The following is a 22,342-nucleotide window of genomic DNA, read 5'->3' as shown; positions in this document are numbered from 1 at the left end:
TCTGGGGATTCCAACACCTCCTCTCTTCACTGGATCTTGTCCAGTGAGGGTCCCAATTTAGAGAATTATACCACAAAAGCCTTCAAATTTCATACATGTAAAGGATTAACAAGAAACTCTTGGTAACCCAGAAATTTTAAAATCACCTCTCCAGTTCTCTGATTTAAGCTTTTAACACACAGAACAAGTACAGAGAGACTAAAAATGATACCTCAGAGACTGTGTTGCTAATAAAACATCTATTCTATCTATCTGTATTTACATTTCCAGGAAAAGGGAAAGTAGGCACAAAAATGTCACCAATTTACCAGAAAGCAGTAAGTAGAGGTCTAATTCTGTCTTCAGATGCCCTCAATGTCTGGAAGCCGTACATTGCTATACCTGGGGGCAGCACACAACCTGGAATTGATGGCTCACCTACAGTCTTAGAGCCCAGCCTCTTTCTCGAGGGGCAGCCAGTAGGGAACATAGGCATGAATTTATATTTTTTTCTCTAATTTCCAAATACTCAAAAAACTCAGATTCAGGTCATTCCTTGCTTTATTGTGTGCATCCTCATGGATCCAAGGACAGTAGTCAAAAGGACAGCGAAACTCTATTCTTACTCACAATTTCAGAAAGCTAAAAAAAAAAAAACTATAATCAACCCCTATACAAGATATGCCAGTATAAGAACAAGAGGTATGTTTGGTAGAAGCACACCGGGAACAAAATAATTTCAAAAACTGAAGGCCACATATTAACTCTGAATTCAGGAGCAAACTTTTCTCAATTTGTTTATGGATTACATTAGCTTAATCTTAGCTAACCCAGTCCTTCTGTAAAAAAGCTACTAAGTCACCACTAGAGCTAAACAAAAAATTCCTAAATAACAGTAATTGCCAAAAAAAAAAATGTTCATTTTGTGTGTTTCAAGGTAAATGAATCTCTTCTATTATGCCACCATAATCTATTTATGCTTAAATGAGGGCACATTTCTTCCCAGAAGTTTGATGAACTTGAGAATATTGTATTCTACGTACTCTCAGTACACCAGCAGTGAAAACAAATCAGAGTTAAATTATAATGAAAGCAAAAGTTTACAAAATAGTTCCCAATCATTTTATTAAATAAGGTTTCCCATTTTCTGGGATGGTAATGAAATATAAAGAAGATAAATGAAATGTATAAATATTCATTTCTAATTTTTACCTGATTATAAAATTTTATTAGCAAAGGTTTATAATTTATACTTTGGATTTGAGAATGTGGTTTACACAGAGATATATTATTGAACTCAATTTGCATCACCTAGAAAAATAATGCCTAGAGGTCATGAGAATGCAGTAATACCAAAATAATACTTAAAAGGTTAATAATATAAAAAAATAAGTGTCATCACATTGAAAGGTATATTAACAAAAGCAATAATGGCTTGAAGTTGTTCTTCTTTTAAAAGGTTACATTTCTCTTGGAAAGCAAGGAAAACTTCTTATTGCAGAGGACAATCAAACAGTGGGATAATTTGCATATCAAGATAATTAAGGCACATTCATTAGCAGTGTTCAAGAAAGATTGGGTATGTTCATGTAAGGAACAGAGTAGGCTCTTTCCCGCTTAATGCAGGTGGTTTGACTCAATAATCAAAGAGAGCCCTTTCAATCTCATCTCCAAATGATTCATTATGGTAAAGTTGCCTTTATGGAAAGCAACCCTATCCAAATTAGTGTGAGAAGGTAGAACAGGAGGAGTGAAAATACAATCCCAGCTTCCTCCTTCCAAAGCAAAATGCTCCCTATCACAAGTACTACCATCTTATTCAAACTGATATAGAAGGACCTGAAGATTCATATCTCATTCTAATCATGAAAAGTTCAAATCAGTCATGGAAAAGACTGCATGCTATATAATATATACATTGCTCTCTACAACACGTTGCTTAGAAGCCTTATAGGAATGCACAGATTTCATTATTCCCATTATCATATTGCATTATAGTGATGTATCCCAATCATCACTAGGCAAGAAGGAATTCTGTACAAGAAAGTGTACATTAATCAGAACCACTTATATAGACTGTGGAGTTCTGCTTTAATCAGAAAATTACTGGTGTCCTGAGATCAGCTTCCATTGATTAATACTGATCAATTTGATAAAAAGTCTATCCAAAAAAAAAAAAAAAAAAGATAGTCTACTGTATTCAAATGTCATTTGGATCCATCGAGAAAATAAAGCTATCTAGAACAGGCCTGGCTCAATCAGGTTGATTTGCTACACTAGATCATCCTAGATTTTCTATTAATAATCAAGTCTTATTTTAAACAATTATTGAAAAGTGACCTTTCCTAAGTGTTTGAAATGCTAAAGAACCCAAACTATACTTTGGTCATGAAGGAATATTTGCATATGTATAGTCAACAGGAAAAAAAACAAACCACAGGAGCAGCCTTGGCATCACAATGACGTGTACACTAGCAGCATATTGGTGAAAGAAATGAAAACAAAATATTTTTGAGGCATAAAGATATCACATAAAAATGAAGCAAATTAGGGGAATATTGGTTGAATCCCAGAAAAGATAATCCTTATGAACATGAAGGAATGCTGTAAACTGTAAGTGAATGCCAGTAATGGAGTTTGTTAAGAGATTCATGTTATAGTCAGTGCTCTGCAAACTCCAGCCACTGGCTCTTATACAGCCTAAAAGATTAAAATAAAAATAAACATGGCATATCTCGTCTCCTTGAAAACATTCTGTATACACAATTTTATTACACTGAGGAAAAAAAAATACCAGGGCCTGATATTCCTTGAACTGTCAAAATACAAAAGAAATGAAAAAAAGTCTTTGCACAGATGTAGCAAAGTACTGGATTTTTATATTTTGGCAGGTGCTCAATATGCAGCCCACATAATCACATGTTAATGACTGGAGTGTGTTAATCAGCATGCATACCTGATTCCTTCTTGCCCAAGGGGGAAAAAAGCCAAATATACCAGAGCATGTTAATGTTTCTACTTTTGATAAAGATTTTGATAATATGCTAGGTAAGAAAACTTTTCCAAAAAGTGTATTTAAAGATGTATTATATCATTAAGGTTCATAATAAAATAATTCCAGTTTCCATAAACATCAAGATATTTTCCAGTAGCATACCAGTAATCATTTTGTTTAATGTAAAGAACCCAGATTTGGGAAAGATCTTTTTTTAAAGATCTACATTTTTTTTATTAGCAGGAATGAAACACTGCACATAACCAGGGTGTAGAAATACAAAGATGATCATTGTGTTAACACTAGACATCAGTTGTCTGTTTCACTACCCACACCATGCAATAAAATATAGTTTTACTTTTTGGTTCAAATTGTAAGTACATTTCTGTCATTAAATTTCTGAAATAGGTTTAAAAAGAGACAGTACTATGTACTAATACAGTTTCAAATTTACAGAAAATGGGAAATCTACCACAGAGCTTCCTGGAGAACGTTGTTTCATAACTCAGGAGACAAGGGCAGACAGTTTTTCGCTTGTTACCAGAAGTCTAGGTTTGAAATTTACTTAAATTGAATGAATTTCCAAAATCTTAAAATGAGAGGAGTAGTAACTAAATTTTCCAGGAAGTCTAAACCTTGTCAGTTCATGGTTCTTTTCCTGTGATTCACAGACCAAGCAGGTACAAAAAGATGCACATAAATCTTTTCTTAGGTGTTAAGATTACAAAATGGGACCAGGCAAACTAGTGGGTTTCACTATACTCTCTAAAGTACAGTCTCAATAAAAGTGAGAAAATACATTTCATTTGGGTGTTATTTACTATCTTAAATGACTAAATCTTACCAAAAACTGGCAACAAGTTTTTAAAATCTTTTAAAAGCTTAAAAAATTAGAAATCTTCTAAAATCCTACCACAACATAAATAATGGTGGAGAAGGATTAAATCCTCACTCAAAATTCCTGGACTATGTTATCATGTATGACAACAGCTCCAATCCCAGTCACAGTACAAAGTTCACACCAGAATTTTTATGACTCAAAATGAACTGCATAGAACACTCCAGAGTTGATTAGCAACTTCTTTGGACTAAAAGCAAGAAAGGCAGAAACGAGAAATTGTTTACGAGCAAGACAGTATTGTTCCTAGTATTTATTAAATATCCCAACATGCCTATGACTATTTTCTTTCAATTACAGCAAAGGCCATCATTGGCATCTTTTATTTACAGTGAAAAAATATTTTTAAAACTTTTCTAAAAGATAAAACTCACTCAGGGGAATTTAAGTAGATCTCTAAAATACGAAGCTCTGATTTTCTGGGGCTGAAGGTCCAGCATGGTTATTTTTACTTAATTACACCAGAAATTGAAAGGCAGATGCATATAATCCCATTTTGACTTACATTACATATCAATATAAGCATGCAAGCAAGAGCACAACAATCTTGTTGTCACTTTTTGGATCTTGTAAGAGATACTGTTGGTACTCTGCCCACATCCTCATGGCCTGCCCCAGAAGTCACCTGCAACCAATTCCCTCTTAAGTAAAAAGCTTCTGTCCTCACATGGGACCATTTTCTGTCCAGGAACAAGCCTACCCTTGGCCCTCTTCCTTGATCTTCACAATTTCATTTCCTGTTCATTCTTAACTAAATTTCTGCTCGCTTGACTAACGTCATGGCCACAAGGCTTAAAATACTCTCCTCAACTTCTGTGTGAATCCTGTCCTCTTCAGAATCTAGGGGAACTTGAAGAATAACCTCTCTAATTGTTCACTCTTCCATTTACCCTCAAATTCTCATGGGCACTATTGCCATAATTTTCCTACTAGGTGTCCTTGTTTCTGGTATTATCTCCCACAATCTGTATCCTGCACAGCAGCCAATATGATTTTTAAAACATAAATCAAATCATGTTAGACTCTTGCTTAAAATCTTCCAATGGCTTCCTGTTGCACTTGAAGTAAAGCCCAAACACTTCACTGTAGCCTGTGATACCCCCAAAGTCTGTAGCATCTGACTTCCTCTTTGATTTCATCTCATACCATTCTCTCTCACACCCACTCCATTCCAGTCACTCTATTGTTTTCTGTTGTTCAAATACACCAATGAAAAAGGCTGCTGCACTTTCTGTATATTCTAGCTGGGTGTCTTCCCCCAAATTTCTGCATAGTTTGTTCCTTCTCATTCAAATCTCAACTCAAAAGTCACACCTTCAAAAAGACCTTCTGGACTGTTTAGTCATTCTTGATCACATTTTCTTATTTAATTTTCTTTATTCCACTTATCATTGTCTGACATTGGCTCACTCTGTGAAACTTCTTTATTGTCTGTAATACTACTAGAAGTTCCAGGATAGCAGGGCTCTTTCCTGATTTATTCATAAGAAAGTCCCTGTGCCTGGAACTTAGTAGGTGCTATATATTCAAGTAATCTTTAGGAGACAATGGTTACACACAGTATCATACTTCCAGTCACTAAATATAACCATAAAATGTTCCTTCATCCTTGTTAACATTGAATAGAACGATACACTACACATTTTTTCCATGAAAAAATGATGTGAATTTATTACTGTCTAATGAATCAGTCCTTATGGGAACAAAAACACCTATCAGGAGACAGTGTCAATATTCCTCTGGGAAAAAAAAAGTACTGGCACACCCATACCATAATGAAAATAGTAGTGGCTGTATATAGTGAAAAAGGACAGTAAATTTTTACTTACACTAGCTTTTCAGCCTTCAGATGGAATTTATCAATTTACAGGAAACTTAAAATCAAGAATTTTGGTGTCTATAGCATAAGCTATTATAATTAAAATCAGAGCCTAAAACTTTTTAATCTCAAATTGGTCTTTGAATGTCAAACTCTAAAATTTCTATTCTCCTTTGCTTATGCCACAATGAATTATCTTCCTTGTTTGAAACTGTGGGGTCTCATATTTTGTTGGAACGCCACGTCAGAATAAGCAGAATTTCAACATTTCAAGATTTTTTTTTTTCTAATCAGGAAGTGGGGATTAGCAGAACTTCTCTGCTTTGTCTTTACCCCCTCTTTACAGTAAAGCTCTTCTGTGGTCTTAATATTTCAGAGTTAAACCCTTCCTGAACCCAGGAGATAAGAAATTTTTGTTTCTTACTGTTCATGAGTGAAGGCCATCAAAAAAATTAATAACTGGAAACTGAATAGGTGCTAATAGAATTTGTGTTACTGTTTTTTACTTTAAAATTTTATTTCTCCACACCTATTTTATGGGGTTCAATTACAGTGGGTAACAAGTATAAGAGAACAACCAAGTTTCACTTAACATCATGACAATACTTTTGGATTCCTAATTATTTGAAAGTGGAATGAGGTAAAATGTTTATTAAATTTTACTTCAGTCGTCTCCCCACCCCAACACATACACACACATGCATGCGTGCACATATACACATATACATATGCGCACACACACACACACACATATACACACACTCGATATGTAGGTTTTCAGGACTGCCCAGAAACCTAAAATCCTTTCTATTGTTTTTCTTCCCCATAAAGAAAAACTGGTTGGTGATATGATACTTGCAGTGTAAGTCATTACAGGTCTGATGCTACAGTTGTTACACATTATTGAATCTATCGAATGAAAAGGGAGCACAAAGGGAATTTCCAAATGCAGCTGCTATTTCCCATTTGTTAAATCCTTTTATTATACCATATAAGTACACAGCTGGGAAATACTATAGAGTGGGAGTTAAAACAAAATATTTTGGCTTCTAGACATTCAGAATACACAAAGGCTCCAGTGGAAAGCAGTGCTTGATATCAAAAGAGAGTGAAAGTTTGAAAACATTTCCAGCAAATATGATTTCTTTTATACTAATATATAACATATTTGCGAATTTAACTATTTTATACGACCATAAATCCCTCTTAATATAAATTTGGTAAGCAAATTATTAATATCTATTTTCTGATAAAAGTTTAGATCATAAAACTTTGCAAATAACTCACTGAAGCAATTTGGCACTTGCCAAGATACAAACAAAATTTTACAGTTCTCTAAAGAAGTAAAATTTAAAGGGTATTATTTCTGCCTCAACCTATATTTTTCAGCTTCATTACTTTTATTTGTCCATGACTATATTTGGCATAAGTGGTAAAATAGATCTTGAGTCCATCCTTTCTCTCTATCCCATTTGCCCAAACCACTACCATCTCTTAACTGGACTTCTTAAGTAGGCTCCCAATAGGTCTTACTCCTTTCACTCTCTCTCCTTCCCATCCATTCATACTACAGACAGAGTGATCTATCTGCAATGTTCTAAAACCTTTCAATGATTCTCCATTGCACTTAGATGCAAACCTCATTTCCATCACATAATCTATATGGTCTTGTTGGATATAGCCTCTACCAGTCTCTCCAACCATATCTGATGCTACCCTGTAACCTCATTCATTACACTCCAGCCACTAAGACTATCTTTCATTTCCTGATACTCAGCTATATTTTTCTCCCCTCAAATATTTCCTCCATGCTGTTCCCTCTGCTATTTTTACTCTTTCTTCTATTCTTTGTCTGGCTATTCCTATCATCCTTAAGTCAGAGAGGGCATCCCTATCCATCTATTCTAAATTAGGTTTATCCCATTATGTTCTCACATAGCATTCTGCTCTTTTTCTTCCTAACACATGTCACAATTTTAATTATATACTTATGTATGTGTGTTTATTTAACTTCTGTCCCCTCTCCTAGATATTAGTTCCATGAAAGCATAATCATTCATGTTTTTTCCACCACAATACAGCCAGCACCGAGTAGAATACTGAACCCAGAAAAGGTGCTCCATAAATATTTGATGACATAAAAATAAAACATGGCCCTACTATCTTCTCAAAAAGCCAGTGGCAGTGACTAGCTATTTCACCCTTGCTATCTTGGAAGTACAAAAATGATTAAGTTCAATCAGAAAAACTTTTAGTCTTGCCTTATTATACTTTCTCTTTCCCCATGTAAGGAAAATAAATCTTCCAGTGTATCTATTAATTGTGTAATGATAATCCCCTGTGAACCTAAGTTCACAGTCTAGAAAAGTTAGTCTAGAAAAGTCTTATTTTTCTCCCAATCTCCTACTTTTCACCTACTGTTACAGAGCACTAGTTGTACCTGCAAAATCACCTGAGAAAGAAAAATGTCTGCCTCCATAATTTATGGAATCAAGTCTTCGACATTAAGCATTAAGCACAGAGCAAGAATTTAAACATAGGTTATCAGTTGTAAAGGCGTTTTTAAATATTACCTTATTTTTTTACTAAAGAATATAACTTTTCATGACAGGCCACTTAAGATATCTTTCATTAACATTAACCAAAAGTTAAGAAATGTAAAACAGGTTTTCAATTCCTACTCTAATAAAATATGTTAAGGTTTTGGTCAGTTGTAGATGCTAAAAAATTGGACATTTTTGCTTTAAACTAGACAATGCCACTTACCGTGGCCTCTGTTTTGATGGCTAGAGACAGAATTTAGCATGGGAAAGCTGGCTAATACACTCCCTGGATCTGATGTTTCTACCTTCAGGGCAAACTCCTGAAGTCTGATTGAATGATACTCAGGAGCTTTGCACGTCCTTTTGAAATTAATGTATAGGCACAAAGTGAGAAAAGCTTTATCATAAATCAAAAATGACCATTAAAAATGATAAATACCTGCATTTCCTCCACTGAAAATGTATTCACCATATGACCTCATTCACATAGACATGTTTGCTTAATACAACATTTCAATGTTAATACACAGCCACGCTTTATTTGATCGTACCTATTTTGTGTTATTATCAAGTTTACCACCTTATTAAGAAATTCAGAGAGGCGCCTGGGTGGCTCAGTCAGTTGAGCGTCTGATTCCTGATTTTGGCTCAGGTCATGATCTCACAGGTTCATGGGTTCAAGCCCCACATTTGGCTCTGTGCTGACAGTGCGGAGCCTGCTTGGGATTCTCTCTCCCCCTCTCTCTCTGCCCACCCTCCCCTGCTCCCTTCTCTCTCTCTCTCTCTCTCTCTCTCTCTCTCAAAATAAATAAATAAACTTTAAAAAAAGAGAGAGATTCAGAAAATAAGATAACCAAACCTCCCCCAAATTAAATTAAATATCTTTTGGCAAGTTGACCTAAGAATGTATAAAAAACTAAATCAGAAACCATTTTCCAATTTTTCCCAGTTACTAGCATATTAGTAATATTAATAATATACATGGTGTTTGTTTCATGATCCGAACACAAATAATTCTATGATATGTATTTTGAGCTTTCTCTAAAACATGTATTTGTGATGAGGCCATACTAAAGGACACGCTTAGTGACAGTGGCCAGATTTTAAAAGCTCACCATTCTTTGCTGAGACGACAGAACAGCGTCCCAGTCAGCATCTTGTTGAATGGTATTGACAAGTGTTGGTAGCTCCTCAGAGTGAGGTTTGTTGTGCATTATGGGGTGCAGAGGCAGATGGGAGGCCACATGTTGATCACCGCCCTCTTCCTTTTCCCTTGAGGTCAAATCTTGGGTCATGGCTTCCTCTCCATCAGCTGCACAGGCAAATGGAGAGGTGGCTTGCTTGGAAGACATTCTTCTGCAGGAGAGAGAGAAAGAGCATGGGTTCAAAAAATCTGTCAATGACAAAAGAACAAACCATCCCTTACATTTGACTAATTCAGGAAAAAAAGTAGGGTCTCTAACTTCAAGTTGTTTATGAGCTACTTTAAACCACTGATAAAAGTTCAGCTCATCTGTACCACTCTCCCTCTCTGCTTTTAACCCAGCAAACCTCTTCCTAGTAATTGCTACACATCTTCTCCCTTCTCCATCCACAAATGAAATTTTCATGGAACAGGTTTTCATAATGTATAGTATATGCATATGTGTATTTTTCCTCCCAATTCTCCCAACTAGATTATTAGCTTCTTAAGAGTAATTCAGTTGATGGCTAACAATGGGGGGGGGGGATAAATAAGTGAATAAACTGGCAAATAAGCCAGTTTGAAGAATAATTTCAAAGTACAAATATCCAAATTTCTCTGACGCTTTATGTAAGAACAAAAGAAGTCTATGTGGGAAAATATAATCAGGAGAATTCACAATACATGTTGAAAGTCCTAAGCAAATTTGGTCCTGACTTTAGTTTATACCTTGTAAACTACACCTATGAGTGCTAGTCCTAACATTGTTTAGTGTCAATCTGATCCTTTTCTAAAGATCTTCCAAATGTGTCAACTACTTTAACTTAACTTTTAAGTGACATATTGATTGAGTGGCTGATAGATTAGTCTTAGGACAATTTTATAACATTTGAATAGAGTATATGAAATACCTATGCCTCTATTTTATATTAGAAAGTACATACAAAATTCAAAACATTTACTGTGAAAATTGTAAAATGCCTACTATACATCATATTTTTTTTTAAACTGCAGAAACAAGAGTGTCTGGGTGGCTCAATCAGTTAAGCATCTGACTCTTGATTTTGGCTCAGGTCATGATCTCAGGTTCATGAGATCAAGCCCTATGTTGGCCTGCTAGGGATTCTCTCTTTCCCTCTCTCTCTGCCCCTCTCCTGCTTGCTTCTCTCTCTCTCTCTCTCTCTCTCTCTCTCTCTGTCTCTCTCTCTCTCTGTTTCTCTCAATAAATAAATAAATAAATAAATAAATAAATAAATAAACTTAAAAAAACTGCAAAACAATTACTGTACAGTCATCTATGTACCCACAAGTAAACATTGACTGCATTCTGCACAAGGTCTCCATTCTATGCTTTATCAACATGATTTTCTTAGCAAAATGTTTAGAAACAAAACCATCAAAAGTTTATAACTTAAGAGACAATTGAGAATTTTTTCTAAAACTTTAAGTTGTTTTTGGTTTATAGCATCTTTAGCTCTAAAACTGCTGTGTAACGAAGGAATAAAATCTCCACCTTAATTGCTCTTTAACATTAATTGATTTCATACCATTTTTTAAAAAATGCACAAATCAGTTAACATAGGAAACCACATGAGCATTTTTCAAATTAGCAAATCATTAACTTGCTAGTACTGTTTCTACAGACAAATAAATACTGATTAAAGGGTCTAGAAATCTGAGATTAACAGTTAAATTTACAAATCTGTCACATGCTTTCATGAATATTGCAGTGAAGGAAATATCAAGTGCAAAGAAAAATAATTAAGTTAATTCCAATTTAAACAGTAGTTTTTATGTAGCAGCCCATGTTTCACATAGGATTTAACAGCTAATGCTAAATTTCTCACAATTAATGAGGGGGTTCAGATTTAGTATCCTACAGTGAAAAAAATTAATATAAGATCAGCTAATCTAATTATGCACAGTTCTAAATAAAAGTATTACAGGCTTTTGAAGTGCTTTGAAACATATTAAAATGCTGATACCTACTTATAATAATCATTCTACAAATAATAAAATTTCATCCATTAGACTTGATACTAGAAAATAACATGGGGAAAAGGAAGTGCAGAAGAACGTCTATATTCTCTTTGAGGAGAAAGAAATCAAATGCCCTAAAGAGTACTATATCAAAGAATCAGATAAGTATATTCTTGACTTATTTCTATCAGTACTCACAAATAGAAAAATGTATATGCATGTGTAGAAAATGTTACCAAAGGATGTTTCTTATTGTACAAGAATCACTGTAAAATCCTACAGTAACACCAGGCAAATTATAACTGGTCTGCAAGTTTATCCAGAGTTTACCATGAACAACAAGAGTGTTTTCATAGTCCAGATAATGATAGTGCCAATAATGTAATCATTCACATGGAAAACAAAAGAATGAATTTACTGCTGCTTTTAAAAACAGTTACATACAATTGGAAGTCATAAGGCAAAACTCAGAGTGACTTTAGCTCCCCAACAAACATCCTCTTATTATAAAGTGACTTGGCTCCTTCCAATAGCAATATCTGTGATTGTTGCTTTAGTATAAATTAATCATGACACAAAACCCAAAATGAAAAGTCTCTTAAGAATAATTTCAAGTATAAACTGCACCAATGAACAATAGTGCACAATCCTAATTAAACACAACCGTGCAGCTGTAAAAATAGACTAAATCTGTCCAAAGCTGAGTTGAGTTTAAAGGCTGGTTTGTTAGAGTGTTTTCTTAAGGAAGGCTGGGCCCTCAGTCTTAATCAGCCAATAAATTATTTCCTGCAATTACATTAAATAGAAAATTATCTTCAAATGGGGAGTGTTAATTGAAAATCAAAATTCAGAGGGAAGTTTAGAAATTACACGCTGAATACAATTAGTGAGGAAAGGCTTCACCTCTACTTCATCAACAGTCTTCTGGTGATTCCTCCAGTGACCATTCAGGAAAGCTACCTATTTATAACATCACACAATTTGTCTTTTATTTTGCACCTCCAAATACAAATGTCTATCAAGGTTGCAAATAAAAGGTAGGCTGCCAAAATAAAGCAATATTAAATTTGACTGCTCATCCTCAGTTCACACCATCATTAGGGGACAAGGAGAGGGGGAAGGTAGGACAATAATGATTATTGTTAACAACCAAGGAGGGCATACTCAACTTTGAAACCCTTCCCTTTAGCAAAGGAATTAGCATTTGTGTTCCAAGAAGAATACTTTACCATATCATATTTTATTTAAGTGCTTGAGTTTACTGTAGCTCTCAGCATGTTGTTCGCAGAGAAAACAGTGATTTTTTTGTGGTATTGTCCCCCTGCAGGCCATTTCCTTTTGATAAAATTGGTGGGCTTCTTTCATTGTTGTTCTTGTTGTAGTTTGGTAGTTTTGTTGTATTTTTAAAAGGAAAATGTGTACAAATTCTTTTTAAAACACAGTTTATTAAACAAGTCTTAAATTTACTGATTATTAGATTCAATTTACCGATTCCTTTTTGCACAATTACTTTATTAAAGAATGCTTCAACTTCCTGATTAAATCCTCATTCATTTCTTTACTTTGGCTTTCCCTTTTAAAACACTTTACTAGACCAACTGAACTATTCTGGAAGCTGTGAAGATACTTGACTTTTGGCAATGCCTTTACCATAACCATTGCACATGGTTACTCTCCTTTAGAAACTCATAAGTCAAATATACACTTGTTTTAATGTTTTAAAGTGTCACGTGGGATGTTTACTTTTATTTTTAATGCTCACATAGTAATTTTTCATTACCAAAACTTTCACCCCCAGCATATTAGAACAGCATCTTACTTTAGCTGCTGTCATATAAAACTAATAAGCAAAAGAATCAAAATCCTTGTGAGATGGTCAATTTATATATGACTTTACTTTGTTTTATTTTTGCACTATTATAACTTAAAAATCATTCAAATGAATTGTTTTTTTAATTTGTATTAAAAAAAATCTCCCTAGTTATACCCCCTGAAAACAGGGGTTTATAATGGAAGTGCTGACACAACCCTAACTAAAGCAGCGCAAATGTTGCCGCTATAATACACAAAATCAAGTTCTATTATTCTAAACTATCCTCGCTCATGGGATTTTTCTTTACTGTGCTCCCAGCCAAACTGCTGAAGCATGAAAAATTTAAATGCAATCAAATGCGCCCAATTCTACTTTACTAGAACAAGTGTCTACAGTGGTACAATCTTAAAAGGAGATGCAACAGATTTGTTTGGTGTTTTTTTTAACTGTTTATTTATAATACAGTGCATTGGAGATAAAATAAAAGAGGAAATTACACTCACATGGTACTAGTGTATTGACTACACAGAGTACATTATAATCAGAGAGAAAAACTACATTGTCAACTTATCACATTGGTTAAACAAGATGGTTTTCTGGGGCATAGCTATTATCAAGTAAAACCTCCAAAGAGAATTACATATCTTTGGGACACATGAAACTAAATTCCCATCATGTGTTCCCCGAGTTTGAAATGTCTCTGCCCAGAAGATCAAGTGAATTCCCAGGATGCCAGGACATCGTGAAGAACTTCAGGGCTTAGGACTTTTGGGAATGAGATTGTTGGAAATAAGTCTCTAGCAATTGATAATGTTTTCTAGGAAGTCAGTAGGAGTATCTCTAGAAAGTTGATAATTATTTTGCTCCAAAACCCCAGTATGAAAGCTGAATGTCTAGGCCATTACAAACTTAATCAGACAGTACATTTACTTTGTGTTCTTTGACAAGAAATTAAGAATCTCTGGTCCAAGACTTTATAAAATGGTAAGGATGTGCATATGTATACATTAATCCCTCTGTCTCAGAAAATTAAATGTTCTAGAATTTTAAACCAGCCCAATCTGATGTTGTTAATTTTAAAGAAACAGTTATTTGTATATGTTTAAAGGTTAGGATTATTTTAAAACAACTTTCTCATAAGGCATCGCCGCTTGAAATTACTTTTTTTAACTACTGCTTGGGAAGAATCCATTTCAAAACTATCCTTTCGGATTTAGATAAGTTTCAAAAAGAGCCACTAAATTTATCGGAACAATATTTTTAACCTGATTTTTAAAATTTATTTCTTTATTTCTAAGATAATTATCAAATGGCATTCACTTTTTAAGTGTATCACATTTATTCAAAAGAAGCTCTGTTTTTAACATAGAGCAACATTTAATAGTTGGTTTACTTAAAGAAAAAATTAAAAATTCAGGACAATATTCACATTTACTTTTGCAACTCAGCCCCAGGCTACCAAGGTAGACTTATTTCAGTCAAATAATTCACTGTTAATTTAATGCTGCAATTGATCTGATACTGAGAAATAAACAACTAATTTTCCAAAAATATAACACAGTGCCTCTCATTTTAAGAAGCATGAGTAACAGATATGCTCAGCTGCCAAAATGCACAATACTCAGGAACCCTACAGAGGATGCCAGTCCACCCAGCCTAGGGCAAAAAAAAATGATTTTAAAACTTTTTTCCTGTACCTCTAATTCCCCCCCTTTAAGGATTGAGGGGTGGGGAAGGATCCCAATTCCAGACATTAAAATGAAGACATCCCTTTCAAAGCTTTTCCTGTTTCATTTGAGTAAAGCCTGAGGGTGGTTGTTGATTCTTTGTATTGTTTTCTCCAGCACTACCTCCACTCCCCAACTCCACCCCCAAACTGCCCCAGGCTTCTGCCAGGTTTTTTTTGTCTCTCTTTCATCTGGGGCTTTTGGAAATGAGTTAATAAGTAACTGAGAAAACTCAGAGAAAAAGAAGGTAACTGCCTCCAGAGCTGTGTTGGAGGGTTGTAAACCTATCTTTTAATGTTTGTAGTGGCTCTTTCAGAACATAACATGGTAACATATACAGACAATATCTGTTAGAAGAAAACTCACTGATTTGTGTTATCTGTCAGATCAACAGAGATGAGGCAAACGAAATATGCTTGAGGCCCTTGAAGTATGTCTAAGAAGGGACCTCAATTAATGGATTCTGACTTAGCTAAGCCTTCTAATTTTTCACACCAAAGCACAAAATTGTCTCCAAAGGCCTTCTGAGGTTCTTACAAAACAAGGACTACCTGGAACAGATTCTTCTCAAGTCATCAAAGTTTGTGTTTCTAGAGTTTATATTTAGCTGACAATATTGCTGTCACTTTATATAGCTTAAGACTGTTCTTTGGACTAGAGCTCATATGTCTTGGAATGCTTTGACTCATGAATTGTTTCTCCTGATAATGTTACATCACGTAACCACCTCTGTCTAATTGGTTAGTATCTGCTGGAAGAGGCAGGCAACCAGCCTAAAGACGAGCCTGCTTGCCTGACTGCCTATGGAAAACCAGTAATCATTACATGTGTCTCTGAGTATCCAGTTTCTTCAAGAGATCAAAACAACTTGACTTCATGTAACCTCTGTCTGTACTTTTGTTTATAGTAATATTGAATTTTTCTCACAGTTTATGTACCAGAAACTTGTTGGGATCTTTGCTTTGGAAAGCCAGGCCCAGAATTTATAAATACAATCAGCCACTTAACAATACGAACAAAACCAAACAATGGCTACTATAAATACACACTAAGTTAGAGGATTTTAATCAAGCACAATGACTTTATAGCTCAACTGAAAGACCTCTATGTGGCTTGAATGAAAGCTGTCTAAAATAATAGCAGAATGAGTTTATTTATATATGCTTACTTTGAATCTTCTCTTCACATGAAATGAGAACCATAGTTTTTAAAATGAATGCCAAACATGTCTTTGTCAGCTTGAAACCAATCCTCTAGTCTGGAAGCCCAATTACAAGTGGATAATATCTTATCCACTTATTAACAAAAATCATAAACCAGAACAATAACTTCTCAGAGAGAAAGGGTAGGAGGCTGTCCCTGTATACTTTTCCATCCTTACTTCTATTTTCACTTTTTTAATATTGCCAGAAAAAAGAGAAAAATGAAAATTGATGCTATATAGATCGTTTCAAAAAATGAAGGCTCACACATGATGACAGTGAACAAAATTACATAAAGAAGTTCATCTTTGAGGTTCTCCTTCAGCTAAATAAAGCAGCAATCCAGCAATTCGTCTCTTTCATGTAAATGAAATAAGGCATAAATTTCAGGTTCCTATCAAATAAGAAGAGGAGGAGGAATGGGGAGGGGAGAAGGAGGGAAAGGTGGAGAGGGGTGAGGGAAGGGAAGGGAAGGGGAGGGAAGGGAAGGAAAGGGAAGAGAAACAACCGTGGCTTTGCAGTTCATTTTCAGTTTGTCTGCTTAATGAAAACCTCATTGTACAACCCTGAAAACCATTTCCAGCAGGCAAAGTATTTCTGATTCAGCGGAGGTTACACAAGCATCAAAGCAGTTAAATATAGGTGCCAAGCTGCATTGCCAGGAGCTCTTAGTACTGTGAGTTAGTGTTACCTGACAGCTTAGTGAATATAAAATTACTTGTTTCTCCAATTGAAGACAATCAAATTGTCACCTTCCATTGTAATAATGCACAACTAGTGATCAGCAAAGTGCAAACATAATTACCATGAAGAAAACAAAAAATCAAATCTAAATCTTTCTACAGAGTAAACACATCTATCTGGCTTCCCCCAAAAAGGAGTGCATTTTAATACTGACAGCTATGATGCAATCTTTCTTATTTAACAATAAGATTTATTAGTCTCACATTAAATTAAAATAAAAAACAACATGAAAGACCAGTTCACAAAAAGCGAATACAAATACCAATGAGAGCACTACAACTTTCCAGACAGAATACAAGGCCTACAAATTATATTGCTGCCATTTGGGCCAATAATGTTAAGTGTATGTCAGCAGCACGTCCATTATAAAAACCATGCTTTAAGAGATTTCTTTCCAGACTAGAAACCTTTCTGAAAGTTGAAAAAGACAGGTAGGATTGAACCTCAAAAGCTTTTGTCTGCATTTCTCCTTTAAAAAAAAAAGTTATGCTTCATTTTTGTCTTCTGAAGTGGCGTGTCTTTTCAAGATTGAAAATTCACCTAACAAAACTGATTTAGTAATCTCTATCCAAGTTTAGAAAAATAACCAAGCATAGGGTACAGGTTCACAATTATTACTGAAACACTCAGCATCTGAAATTCTTGTCCAAATTTGGTGGCCAGATTGGTCCATTATGAAAGTAATTTCAGTATAACCCACAACTGGGTTAGTATTAAAGCACTGAAAATTTGACCTGTTTCTCCCATATCCTGAAGATTCCTAAGATATAAATACAGATGTTGCTGCAAACGAACTGCTGTTTAAAAGCTCTTTTGGGGAGGCGCCTGGGTGGCTCAGTTGGTTGAGCATCTGACTTTGGCTCAAGTCATGATCTTGCGGTTTGTGGGTTTGAGCCCCACATTGGGCTCTGTGCTGAGGGCTTGGAGCCTGTTTTGGGTTCTGTGTCTCCCTCTCTCTCTGCCCCTCCCCTTCTCATGCTCTGTCTCTCTCTCTCCCTCTGTCTCTCTTTCAAAAATAAGTAAACATTAAAAAAAAATTTTTAAACGCTCTTTTTGTAAAGTGATTTTATATCTAACTCAAAAGTTAAAACATTCAGATTTACATCATTCCTTCCACTATGGAAAAAACTAGCCCATTCTGAAAACACTCCACACATAGGGGCTTTCTTCTTTCATTGATAATGCCCTCCTTTTTTTTTTTTTTTTTTATGTTTATTTACCCTTGAGAGAGAGAGAGAGAGAGAGAGAGAGAGAGAGAGCAGGGAGGGGGAGAGAGAGAGGGAGACACAGAATCAGTAGCAGGCTCCTGGCTCTGAGCTGTCAGCACAGAGCCCAAAGCGGGGCTTGAACCCATGAATCATGAAATCATGACCTGAGCCGAAGTCAGATGTTTAACCAACTGAGCCACCGAGGCACCCCATAATGCCCTCCTTTTTTATCAGAGATATATAACACGCCCACCAGCCATTGCCTTATATTCCATTTTTACTTGATACTTGTGTTCTAAATATCATTTTTAATCCTCCAACACATATACAAAAATGGGTCAGTTGAGGGAGAGGGAGAAGCACAGCACTAGAGTGCAAGTGGTATGAATCAGAATCCATCACAACGTTAGATTCCCTGAGCTTGAATCTTCACATATGAACTTAGACATTTCATCCTTTATAAATCTGAAATGACCAGCCCATCTTACACTGCGTTCTTATTCCACCACTACCCCTTTTTAGAATGGAAGCATGGTTTGGGGCGCCTGGGTGTCTCAGTCAGTTGAGCGTCTGACTTTGGCTCAGGTCATGATCTCACAGCTCGTGAGTTTGAGCCCTGTGTCAGGCTCTGTGCTGACAGCTCAGAGCCTGGAGCCTGCTTCGGATTCTGTGTCTCCATCTCTATCTCTGTCCCTCCTGTGCTCTCTCTCTCTCTCTCAAAAATAAATAAAACATAAAAAAAATTTTTTAATAAATAAATAAATAAACATTAAAAAAATTTAGAATGGAAGCCTGGAGAAAAGGGTGAGATAAAGGCACTGGATTGACTGTGTAGCTAAATCAGGAGCGGAATGAGGATAGGAGAAAAAAAGGAAAGCGAAAGTCCAATCTCCAGTTGCAAGTTTTATTGTGATTTCCGATAAATTTCACATCATTAAAAGAAGTCTGAGTTTGAGAAATAAGACTGTTTTGGAAAAGATCTTTTTCCTTGACCTTGCCAACTTTCAAGTCACGCCCAAGAAACCCTACTTATAAGCTTAACAAAATAAAAACCTCCAGGCACAGAGGGGATGCCATCAATGTTTTTTGAACTTCAGTGATGAGAACTTAATACATTCCTAAAATATGCTCCTGCAGAATATTCCTTGCAATATAGTAATAATAAAAAAAGGATCAACAAGAGGAAGAAAAAAAAAAAAACCTGTTGTCATAGAATGTCTTCTAGTCCCAAGGAGATAAATGCTTGCAAGGATATTATCATAAGCTTACAGAAAGAAACTAGAAAATATTAAAGGAAGAAAAATAAAAAATATTAAAAGATTTTGTTTTATTTAAAAAAAAAAAAAAAGCCTATTCTGTATATTCCACGAGACTAGGGATCATGTCTGTCTTGTTCTTTACTGGATTGTCAATGCCCCACACAGTGCACACACATTGTAGACAATCAGCATTGTCTACATATCATCTAAAATTGGAAAGAAAGAGAAAGGGAAAATCAGAGAGGGAGAGATGAGCAAACAGCTTATTTTTCAAACTTAAGGTGAATACATAATCACAGAAAATACCACTCATATGTTAATGCTGCCAACTTAAACATTATTCTTTCTCTATGCTCTTTTTGTCAAACATCCCATTCCCTAATATTTAAATCATATAATTTTTATATTTATATACCCAACACTGAGGTCTCTCTCATCATCCTGAAATACAACAGTCCTCAAATGACTGCTAGACATTTATACCAAGATGTACTCTGCTATGTCATATTCAACAAACTTAAAATTAGTTTCATCATTATTTTCCTCAACACTCTCCCTCATTCACTCACACCCAGAAAAGCATCATTCTCGGAATCATCCAATTCAAAACATGACACTGCATCTGTCTCCTCTTTTATTCTTGTTCCTCAGTGCCAGCCTGTCATTAAATGCCACCAAGTATTCCTTAATAAAATTTCTTCTGCTCACACCTTCTTACCATGCTCATAATCACCTGAGTATTGGGCTTTATTACACCTCATACCTAGACTCTTGCAGCAGGCTCTAAACTGGTTTCCCTAATTTCATCCCCCTGCCCCTCTAAATCAATCTTACTGCCACTCCCTTTATCAAGCCACTCTTTTGATCAAGAAACATCAGTGGCTTTCCCCTGATGACAGAAAAAAAATGTCTAACCTCTTGACTCTGGCATTCAAGGCCCTCCATCCAGAACCAACCAATTTTTCTAAATTTATCTTCTATTATTCTACACTGTAACCTTCTATTCTGACTATACTGATACACTTAGACTTCACTTATTGCTGCCTCCTTATCTTTGCTCTGCCTGCCTCCCCCTACTTCCCTCACCCACCTTTCTTATTACTAGGAAACCACAGGAGACTATTCCCAGGAACTATGATCCACATTTCTAATCACTTCTAATAAGTGCTCTGAAAATTCATTTTTTATGTCACTCATTCAACACTTAATGCATACTATCTTACATAATGTTTTTAAAGAGTGTAATATCATTGTATTTCTTAAGACTAATCCCAACCAGATTACAAACTTTTCAAGGGCAAGGACAAAATCCTAGCTTCTCTGCATTCCCACAAGTACCTAGTATAATATTTCGCATAAAGAAAACACTCAATAAATATTATTTTCCCAATTACTTAAGTATTATTAAATGAATTGGCAGAAATAAATTTAGAGGATTATACTTAACCAGAGGATTTAAAGCAAAGCCTCTAGGTTTCTGTACCTAACTTGATTTTACAGGGCTATCGCCTCTTCTCCCATCCTTGGCCAAAAAAATTCATTTCATACCTTAAAAGTACTACATATTCTATGCCAACCCCCCCCCCCCACCAAATCATCAATCTATGTTGATAGAAACATTAGGAAGATGGATAGATAGACAGATGGATGGATGGATGGATGGATGATGTTAGAGAGATAGCTGAAAAGATACATGAATAGTATTTACTATATGCTTGAAAGTATAAGTCACTGTACTGAGAGCATTGCTACATGTATTACTTCATTTAGTTCTCAGAACAGTTCTAGCATTTAGATAATGTCACTGATCCTGTTTTACGGATAAGGAAACAAAATCAACAAAAAAAAATTTTTTTTTAATTAAAATTTGCCTAGGGGCGCATGGGTGGCTCAGTCAGTTAAGCATCTGACTCCTGGTTTAGGCTCAGGTCATGATATCGTGGTTCCTGAGTTTGAGCCCCACATTGGGCTCTGTGCTAACAGTGCAGGGCCTGCTTGTGATTCTCTCTCTTTCTCTCTCTCTCTCTCTCTCTGTCTCTTTCTGCCCCTCCCTCACTCACGCTGTCTCTGTCTCTCTCAAAATAAATAAATAACCTTTTCTAAAAAATTAAAATTTGCCTAAAGTCACACCTCATAAATACAAAAGGCAAAATTTGAACTCAAGTGATCTAACTCCAGGACAGATGCTGTTAGAATTAAAGGTAACTGACAGTAAATCTAAATTAAATAATTAACTATTTTCAATTATCTGAATTTTTCTTTACTAACTTATATACTTCCCATAGAATTTTATCTTTAACATTCCAGAATATTCCAGTTAGATATTCCAGATACTCATTTTATCCAAGCTTAGTCAAAGGACTTGCTATCTTTTTCCTTCCCTTCTACCTCTAGGGTTGAAGGTGTCTAATTACTGGTTAACAACTATTAAGAAGAAAAGAAAAGAACAACGAAAAGAAAAGAAAAAGAAAGAGAAAAAAGGAGAGCAGCCAACCCTCTAACCAAGCCATTTGACTCTCATTCTGAACAGTTTGACCACAAAATTGGTTGTGGAAGTAGTTAAAGACACTGGCACACAAAGCTGAGAGGTTCACTGTAGTTTTATATGATAAATTTCCTAACAAATATTTGTTTGTTGCTACTATCCATCTTTTCCCTAGCTTGCTTTTCTTGGTTAGTCTAGATGGTCAACATTTAATTATATTCTTATACAGACAATTGTGAGATAAAATAAAGGTGTCACTGCCCATTCATTTCAAGATCCAGAGAAATGTGAGATCCAATTTCAACCTTCCAGCTCTTACCAAAAAGGCCACACCAGAAGCATCAGATACAACTGCAGCTGTCTCATCACAAAAGGTGTTGAGGACAGTCTTGAGAAAAAAATGAAATGAGGTACTTGAGCAGTATATATTTAACACATGGTCCATCTAGAGCTCATTTCAGGGAATACCAAGTAACTCAGATATCCTCTTAAAATCTGACTACCATA

At 35.3% G+C, this 22,342-nt stretch overlaps 1 protein-coding gene across 27 annotated transcripts in view; it reads right to left on the bottom strand.

The window, feature by feature from the left end:
* SOX6 (SRY-box transcription factor 6) overlaps nucleotides 1–22,342 on the bottom strand; it is a 697,806-nt gene that overhangs the window by 347,297 nt on the left and 328,167 nt on the right. For all 27 annotated transcript variants that reach the window (XM_019456423.2, XM_019456414.2, XM_053899942.1 and 24 more), the window contains one exon: nucleotides 9,350–9,590. In XM_019456423.2, coding sequence (XP_019311968.1) covers nucleotides 9,350–9,586 — 237 coding nt within the window. In that variant the 5' untranslated portion in view covers nucleotides 9,587–9,590. The remainder of the gene's footprint in view (nucleotides 1–9,349; nucleotides 9,591–22,342) is intronic.

This window comes from Panthera pardus, unplaced genomic scaffold (assembly GCF_024362965.1).
Source record: "Panthera pardus isolate Hobbes unplaced genomic scaffold, ASM2436296v1 HiC_scaffold_12, whole genome shotgun sequence".
NCBI lineage: Eukaryota > Metazoa > Chordata > Mammalia > Carnivora > Felidae > Panthera > Panthera pardus.
Note: the sequence above shows the minus strand (reverse complement) of the source record. Positions and strands in the feature narration are given on the sequence as shown.